We start from the raw sequence: 9254 nt of genomic DNA, 5'->3' as shown, positions 1-9254 counted from the left end.
TCCCGTTTCTCCTTTTGGAATGGGGCTGTCTATCCGAGCCTGTGTCGCCGCTGAGTCTTAGAAGCACATAACTTGCCTGGGTTCACAGGTTCACGGCTCCAGAGGAATTTTGCCTCGGTGTGAATTGTGTCTTGCATCTCACCCATATCTGATTTACATATTTAGATGAGACTTTGGACTTCAGATGTTAGTGTTGATGCTGGAATGAGTTCAGACTTTGGGGCTGTTGGGATGGAGTTGAGTGTATTTTGCACACAAGAAGGACATGAATGGAGGGAGAACTAGGGGCCGTATGCCATGGACTGAATTGTGTCTCCCCTAGTTTCACATGTTGAAGCTGTAACTACCAAAGTGACTGTATTAGCAGATGTCTTTTAGCGGTTCATTGTGGTTAAATGAGGCCGTGAAGGTGGGGTCCTAATCCAGTAGGATTGGTGGCCTCATAAGAAAAGGAGGCAAGGTCTGTCTGTCCACACCGAGGGAAGGCCATGTGAGGACATGCGCGAAGGCGGCCATGTGCATGCCAGGGGGACACCCCTCACAGGGCCGGACGGTGCCAGCACCCCGCTGTCAGGCTTCAGCCTCCCAGACTTCGAGAAACTACCTAATCTATGGCAGCCTGAGCAGACTAAGACAACTTATATTTAAAAGCTTTTAAAACCACATTTAAGGATTTCTTAAAATTTTAATAATATATCTGATTCGAGCTGCATATTTTGAAAAGCCTTCAACCTAGATGAAATGAGCATATCTTTTAAAACTGACAAAATTGGCATGTGAAGCCCCAGATATTCTGGTTACAGTTTTGGTTTTCAAAGAACAATCTCAACTTAACGTTTTTCTACAACTTGGATGTTTATTCCAGAATTTCCATGATAAATTGCTGACACCGCATCTGTAGAACTAAGAGATACACCCGGCCACCAGCCCTGGCCTCCCCGAGTGTGGCTCTGATACAGTGCGCTGAGTTTCTAGTTTGTTGATGACAGGTGGCAGGCACGAAGGGCTCAGGGCACATTACTCACACACCTCCTTTAAATCTCTTCTGTGGGGAGGTCCTCACTGCCCTTGGCTGAGTGGTTCCCAGCTTCGTCTGCACATGGGATTCACTGGGAGCTGTAACAGTCATCAGTGTCCGCGCCCCGCTCCCCAGGATCCTGCTGCAGTGGTGTGGGGTACAGCCAGGCAGCACAGAAAAGACCTTCTTTTTCTGTCAGGAGGTATTTATCGAGCCCCTGGGGTTGTTTTCGCCTCTGTGGTTACAGCAGGTGGCAGGACCGGCACCTTCTTCCCTCGCGGAGTTTACACACCAGTCGGGGAGACAGACCAAAAAGCAGTAGTGAGTGCTTGTGCCCCCACCCACTCAAATTCGTAGCTTGAAATCCTGGTGCCAGCTGTGACCGTATTAAGAAGAGGTGGGAACTTTGGTGGGTGACCAGGTCACGAAGGTGGAGCCTTTGAAATCATGAAGTTAGCGCCTTATGAAAGAGGCTTCCGAAGAATCCCCAGTCCCTTCTACCACAGCAAGAAGTCTGCAGCCCAGAGCGGGCTGTGACCAGAACCCAACCATGCTGGCATCCAGATCTCAGCATTCCAGCCTCCAGAACCGTGTGAAGCAAAGTTCTTTTGTTTATGAGCCACCCAGTATGTGGTATTTTGTTATAGCAGCCCAAATGGATACTCCATGAGTAAAGGGGAAAAAAGCAATGGAAGGCATGTAGCTTTTGCGAAATCCTGGCGTGAACAAGTAGGTCAGGAGTTGGGTGGACGACGCTTTTCTGAGTTGGTGAACTGGCTCTGCGCTGTGAACACATGGAAGCATCCCCTGTGCTCACACGCACGTTTGAATCGTAGCCAAGCTTCCTCTGGTCCATTGACTCCTAAATTAAATAATACAAGGCACTGGTCAGGGCATGTGAATTAAGCCTTTTTATTTGATTGAACTCAAGGGCACACCACTGGAATTTGCAGGATTCACGAGTTGTGCCTTCTGATCCAGCAAGCGGAGTAAGAAGGGCTGGCCTGGTAACACGGCTGGGCATCAGCCAGCCTCCTTCCATGTTGCGCGCCAAGCTGTTCTGCTGCCCCCAGTGGCCTCAGAGAGGCCCCTGTTCACAGATGTCACCTCCATATGTGCAGAAATTTAGACATTGGATTGGATTAGCAAACTCATCCTTTAAAATGTAAACAACCTTCTTGAATGGTAAAATCACTCTCATTCTATAGTTCTATAAATTATTTCATTGTGATTGAACAATTCAGCTTTTTTATTACCTGGCAAGGTTCTCGCAGGCTCGAGGGAATGAGGCTTTAGTCAGCAAAGTGATTTTGGAGAATGTACTTCCAGTGAGGGCAGAGGCCTGGGGGTGGGACCAGGCAGGGGGTTGGGTAGTGAAGGGATGTCAGGGGGTGGTGGCAGGAAGGCAGCAAAGGAGAGGGATTCTGAGGAGGATGGCAGACATGGACTTCGGCTCCTTAGCAGCTTTGTGATGGTCTCACCTCTGTGCACATCATCTGATGCTCTAGGGGCACTGATCTTCCGCCTCCTGGGCAGTTGATTGGCAAAGTTATCTTGAGTGGCTTCGATACAGCCACCCTCAGCAGAACCCAGAGGTACCCCTGAAAGTCCCACTGCACAGGTCTTCCTTCCGGCTCTTATCAGCAGGACAGCCAGGCCCCCGCAAGGGACCTTGTGGCAGTGCCAGCAGACTGTCCTGCCGGAGACATAAGTAGCTCCATCAGGTCTCCAGTCTAGAGCAGGCTCGGGCACAACAAGGGCCTTCCCAGGCCCCAGGTCAGAAGCAGATTCTTGAGGAGGTTCTGGGCAGCTTGGAAGCCGGCATGGACGCAGATGGATGCAGGTGGCGCCTGCTGGCTCGAGGTGGGGTACAACAGTGCAGCCATTTTGGTTTCTGCTTTTAGCATAGCCAAGTGCCAGGTTATTTTCTCCATTCCAGAGGCGTTAAAATGCCATGCCCCCTTGGATAACAGTAGGAGCAATTGCTTACTTTTGCTTAGAAAATGTACCAGCATTCAGATGTCAAAGGAAAACGATGCTCTGCTCTGCTTCAACCCTCTCGACTTAAAACAATGGCCTGTAGAGTCGGTCCATCCCTTGGTTTCTAGTAATAATCTTTGTTAGGGTCTAATTGCTATCACTTCTCATCAATTTGCCAATTGATGTCTTACCAGATGAGATCTATGGGAACAGCCTGATTTCTACCGTGATCGACAGCTGCAACTGCTCAGACTCCAGTGACATCGAACTGAGTGATGACTGGGCCGCCAAGAAGTCTCCCAAAATCCCCCGAGCTAGCAAGTCACCCAGACTGCCAAGGTAATCTCGGTCTTCAGGGGAGCTCCCCGTTTTTGTGTGCCTCTGGAGGCGTGTCTGTTGTCAGAATCTCACTGGAACCAACAGCAGGAGGGGCCAGCAGGGGGGCCTCCGGCCTCTCAGGGCGGCCTGCCGTGATTGCAGCCTGCCTCTTTCACCTACTGGGTGAAAAAAGACACCCAGTAGGAAGTTTGCTAAACCCCAGGACTTCCCTAGGGGTCAGTGCTGATGACGGGTGGCATGGAGTAGCCAGAACTTTCTGGCTTACTTGTATATTTTTTTGTTTGAGAACAGTAAGAAAAAGGTTTTATATGTATGTAATATGTTGAAGACAATGCCAATTAAATGGCTATAATACTGTAGTTGGGGAAAAAAATAGTAAACAAAAAAAACCTGTAGCTCCTAAAGGCTTGTTTTGAAGAGCAGCAAAAAGCTAAGGAAGAGTAGACGGAGGGGCCTGTGGTGTTGCAGATAAGAAATACCATCTTCTCGTCCTGGCTCCACCTCCTCGGGCTGTATAAATGGACAAATCCTGACCTGGATACCAGTTTCCTGATCTGTGGAAGTTCATGGGTAGACCAGATCTTCACCTAGTTCTAAAAGTGCGTGATGCCCTGCAAAATTACATTTACATGCAGATATGTATCTGCCCAGATCGTAAACACATAATTCTTTGTGCAGGCGGTAAGCCAGTGTATTCACCAGCTGCTGAAGATAAAGAACATTTGCGTTGTCCTGGAAAGTCCCCTGGGCCCCTCCCATGCCACAGCCACTCCCTACAGTGATCACTGCTCCCGCTTCTGTCACATGAGTGGAACCAGTCAGTGTCCACTTTTTATATTTGGCTCTTTTTTTTTTTTGCGTATTCATGTCGTGTCTGTCATAGTTTTTTTCGTTTTTGCTCTATGGAATTCCATTGCAGTGACTATACCACAGGTCGTGTATTGCATTTACCAGTTGATAGATATTTGGTGGTTTACAGTTCGGGCCAGTGATACATGAACCCAGTGTAGACCTGCGGGTCTCGTTGTGGGCATGTGCACACGCTCATCTCAGGTGTGTACTTAGGAGGGGAGTCACAGGGCTGGGGGTAGATAGATGTGTAATTATGAGAAACTGCCAAACAGAATTTATTCCAAGACGCCTGTACCATTCTAAACTCCCACCAGCAGTGTACGAGAGTTCAGCTGCCTTTACTCTTACCTACAATTGTATTGTCATTTAAAAAATAATTTTACCCATTCTGGTGGGTATGTAGTGGTATCTTATTGTAGTATAATCCTCAGGGATTGATGATGCTAAGCAGCGTTTTATGTTTATTGGCCATTTGGGCATCTTCTTTTTGTGAAGTGTCTATTCAAGTCTTTGGCCCGTTGTTTATGAGTTGTTTTTTTCTTATCGAGTTGTAAGATTCTTTATGTATCTAGCGATGACTCCTTTGTCAGATCTATGGACTGCCATCCAGTCTGATACATATGTGGACTTCTTCTGTCATGGTTAGTGCTTTTTGTGCCCTGCTTAGGAAATTCTTGTCTGCCCTAAGGTCATGAGACCCTCTTGTGTTCTCTTCTAGAAGCTTCATAGTTTTAGCTTTCATACTTAGATCTAGAGTAATTTTTGTGTATAGTGTTAGAGGTAAATGTTCATTTTTTCCCATGTAGATATCCAGTGGCTTAGTAATCTGATTGATTTTTTCATATTTGTTCTAAGATTGTTAAATTAAAAATAAAATTAAGAATTTTCCTACACTTTTATAGTGTTTCACCTTTTCCCATTACTTAAGCAGAAAGGACTTTTAACACATAAGCGACAAAATGTCCTGTAGTGTCTTTTTAAAGTTTCTGGATGTGACCATCCCTGTGGCTAGTCTGCTTCCTCCCGTCTTTCCCTGCATTGAAGGCCATCACGCAGTGGCCGGGCTGCTAGGCTGATGGTCCTCTCACAGGTTAACCTGCATAGCCGCATTGGGAGCGCTGGACATCTCATCCAGCTCTCCACAGTGCATGTGAGGCTTCGTGCCTTTCTTTCATAGAACATCATCCACCTCACCATCTTCATTTTTATACGTCTCTTTGGGGTAGACTGGCATTAAATACATGTATCCCCATGGCTTAAACTGGGGACCACAGATCTAACGTAGGCTCAGAAGGCAGCAGAAAAACTTTAGTTCTACTGATTTGATTTAGATATTGCAGGTGCTGAAATGCTAGGTACGTTTGTTGAAATCCAGAGGTTGTATTAGGAGTTGTAAAGTTGCGGCTGTGAGGTGAGACATGACTCTGGGGCTGCTTTTGCAGACCCCTGGCAGCAGGCACGGGGACATTTCTAAACTCATTCTAAGTCAGTAGAAAGTGAAAGACAGTTAATTTTCTGAGATTCCTTACAAACGAATCACTTAATTTCACTGTATTTTAAAATTTTTATTATTCAGTATACAACCTGTCTTCTTTCCTCTTGTTCATAAAGCAGAAGCAGGCAAGAGGGACTTGGTTAGATTAACGGGAATGGCTTCAAGGAACGCGACACCCCCAGTGACTGCTGGAAGGGGAAGGGAGTGCCAGGAGTGCGGGGCCTTCCCTGCGGTGGCGCCCGGCGCTCGACCTCCTGCCTTGTCTCCGCAGGATCAACATCGAGGCTCGGAAGTCTCCCAAGCTGTCCCGGGCCGCTCAGGAGATGTCCAGGTCTCCTCGCTTGCCCATGCGCAAGCCCTCCATCGGCTCGCCCAGCCTGACGCGAAGAGAGTTTCCCTTCGAAGATGTCACTCAGGTAGCATATTGGTCCCGGTGATCACACACACTGGCCGCAGGCTGCGCGCCACTGCTTCTCCCCTCCCAGCGCTTCGCCCCTCCCTGCGCTCCTCCCCTCCCAGCGCTCCTCCCCTCCCAGCGCTCCTCCCTTCCCTGCACTCCTCTCCTTCCTAGTGCTTCTCCCCTCCCCAGCGCTCCTCCCTTCCCAGCGCTCCGCCCCTCCCTGCGCTCCTCCCCTCCCTGCGCTCCTCCCCTCCCTGCACTCCTCTCCTTCCTAGTGCTTCTCCCTTCCCCAGTGCTCCTCCCCTCCTAGCGCTCCTCCCCTCCCTGCGCTCCTCCCCTTCTTAGTGCTCCTCCCCTTCCTAGTGCTCCTCCCCTCCCCAGCGCTTCTCTCCGCTCAGCGCTCCTCTCCGCTCAGCGCTCCTCCTCTCCCAGTGCCTCTCCCCTTCCCAGCGCGCACCGCATGGTGGCCAGACCCTCCCTACCCCGTGTCCATGCTAGTCACTGAGTCCCAGACACCAAGCGTACGGATCTAGAACCCTCTTGGTCTTCGTCACCGCCCCTGCCTTCAGGCAGGCCGCGTCAGCTCTGCTTGCAACCTCAGACGCCACCTCACCCCACTTCACCCTACTTCCTTTGAGCCTTTGCTCTGCCTGGGTCACTGGGAGCCCCCATGCGTCCACACCTCACTTCGTATCTGCCGTGAAGGCTTCGCTCTCTGCTCAGACGCGTTCATTCCCTTGTGACCCTGACTGGTTTCTCGGTGACCTTCCGTATGCGGAGGTCACACACCTCGCGTTAGGTCAGCAGCTCTTTGAGGAGCTGAGCTTTGTTCATCACGTGATTGCCCCCGTTCACACACGCGCGTGGCGTGGGCACAGCGACCTCTTTGTAAATTCTTTTGAACTTCACTGAGAAAACATAATTGGGTGGTTTCAGGGTGTAACGATATCAGTGCCGCTGATGTTTCTAGGAGAAATATCAAGGATAAAAATGGATTCAGAGCCAGGACCCTTTCGAGTCCACTGGTTGGGGGAAAGACGAGGTGAAGGGAAATGCGCGCCAATCCCTTTGGTGGCCTTTCGAACATGCGCAGACTCGCTGGGACACATCTGCCTCTCGCTGCCGACCTGAGGCTCACAGCTCTGTGAGGCGCCCTCTGAAAACAGGTGCCTGACATGCGCAGTTGGCTTCCGGTCTTAACAATGGTGGAAGAAATAGGGAACGAATGCCTGCGGCAGTGCACACCTGTGGGCCTCTAAGCACTTTTTAAGTGTTAGCATTCTTACTTAAGTGATCAGTGGAAGACATGAAAGTAGATTGTGATTTTTTCCCCCTTTTTTTTCTCCCACAGCACAACTATCTTGCCCAGGTCACCTCTAATATCTGGGGAACGAAATTCAAGATTGTGGGCTTGGCTGCTTTCCTGCCAACCAGCCTTGGTGCAGGTAAAAACCACGTCCGTTCTCTGCCCGCTCTCCCAGTTGCACCTCAGACTGAAACAACCAATTTCAACCCTCAGTGGCCTGAAATAGAAAATGAGCTCTTACGACATCAAAAGATTAGCCTGAATTTTACCATCCAACCTTGACGCCCGCCACTGTGATTTCACAAAAATCAGAGTGATCACTCAAATTGTGTTTTTTGCCAGTGGTGCTTTCATTTTTTTTATATAAGCCCTGACTTATAAAAATGACGGAAATAGCCAAAATCTCTCAGAGCTCTCAGAGGTTTCTGTTTATTTTGATTTCTCGCCTTTTACGGCATGCAGGTTTGGCATCAGTATTTTAGGTTCTTGAGTTAAAAGAAATTCCTGAAGAAAGTCAAAAAGAAAGAGTTAAAGACTATACGGAGAAGCTGGCCGACTGGTGAATCTTTATAGGCGTCATCTCTAAGTACCAGATAAATCCCTGGCCATGAAAGTTTGAGATAGTAAGGAAAAGGGAAGTAAGGGGGTCCAAAGCCAGCTGGAACCTGGAATCTGCGGTCTCATCAGTGCTCTGGATAAAGCCCACAGTACTGAGTTGTCACATTTACTTAGGGACAGGAAGCAGTGAAATGGCAGGAGACCCTTTTCCAAGCAGCTTCATTCTGATGGGCACCTCCCAATGCAGGCCCCAGAGGTGTGTTGTTCCCCCACCACCTTGCTGGGCTTCCTGATCATTTAACGTGCACAAATGTCTCTGGAAGGCTGTCTCGGCCAGGTAGGGTTCACCTGTGGCTGGTGGCCCCATCTCGAATGTGTTCTGAAAATGATTTTTGAAAAATTCTGAATCTGCCTATAAGAGTTGTTTCAGATGCTCTTAGATCCTTTTAAATAAATTCTTCTTGCAAATCAGATGTTTAAAAAGACCCATTGCAATGTGTGCATCTTCAGAGACTTATTAAATAGTGCTGCATTTCATTTGGAGGTTTCTCAGCTCAAAGAAAAAGAGGAATAAAAGTAAAACATAAAACTGATTTAGGAAATGACAATAGACTGTCCCCGTACATAATGCAGACAAATCTCCTAGAATATTTTCAACAACCTGCAGACTCTGATGACCACAAAGCCTGTTCCTTGGTTACTTGGCAGCGCTCTACTGATGTATCAGCTGATTCTAATAATCACTATTTGCCTATCATGCTTATCTCGTCAGTAAGCTGAGAACTTAGCCGTCTGCCTACGGTGAACACTGAGAAAAGGAATGGAGGTGTGGTATCCTTAAGGGGTCTTTTCACTCTGCCCTTATTCTTTGGATGTTGAGAAGATCCACAAATAAGTCAACAAAGACCTCAAGATGGCAGGGTCTGTAGGTGCCTCTGAGACACGTGCTGCTCCCATATGAGGAATCTGAGTGCCCAAGACAAAAGCTTTCTGAATGACTGCAGGGAAATAACTGTTCTTATCACTGACCTTTTTAAAAAGAGTATTTTGGCTATTACTGTTCATTTGTCGAGCTAAAAGAATTTTCCACTTCATTCAACTCAAGAAAGGAATTGAAGTCTTGGATTCTGGAAGATATGTCACATATGGCTCCCTATTAATCTTTGGTGTTCTAGTGGATTTAAAATGGAGTGCTGTTCACATACTGGACATTTGATTCCTGCAATTAGAATGATTGGGCCCATGTAATTTTTTCATTTTTCATTTTTTATGTTTCTTAATTTTTTAAATATGGAATAAACTCAAA

The 9254-nt window shown here is 47.9% G+C and overlaps 1 protein-coding gene across 1 annotated transcript in view; it reads left to right on the top strand.

Moving 5' to 3' along the window:
- Positions 1–9254, top strand: part of TULP4 (tubby like protein 4) — a 144460-nt gene that overhangs the window by 124531 nt on the left and 10675 nt on the right. Inside the window, exons 9-11 of the mRNA XM_023521102.1 lie at positions 3193–3337; positions 5956–6100; positions 7436–7551. Coding sequence (XP_023376870.1) covers positions 3193–3337; positions 5956–6100; positions 7436–7551 — 406 coding nt within the window. The remainder of the gene's footprint in view (positions 1–3192; positions 3338–5955; positions 6101–7435; positions 7552–9254) is intronic.

Source organism: Pteropus vampyrus, unplaced genomic scaffold, assembly GCF_000151845.1.
Source record: "Pteropus vampyrus isolate Shadow unplaced genomic scaffold, Pvam_2.0 Scaffold292, whole genome shotgun sequence".
NCBI classification, from domain to species: Eukaryota; Metazoa; Chordata; class Mammalia; order Chiroptera; family Pteropodidae; genus Pteropus; species Pteropus vampyrus.
This window is presented reverse-complemented; position numbering and strand designations above follow the sequence as displayed.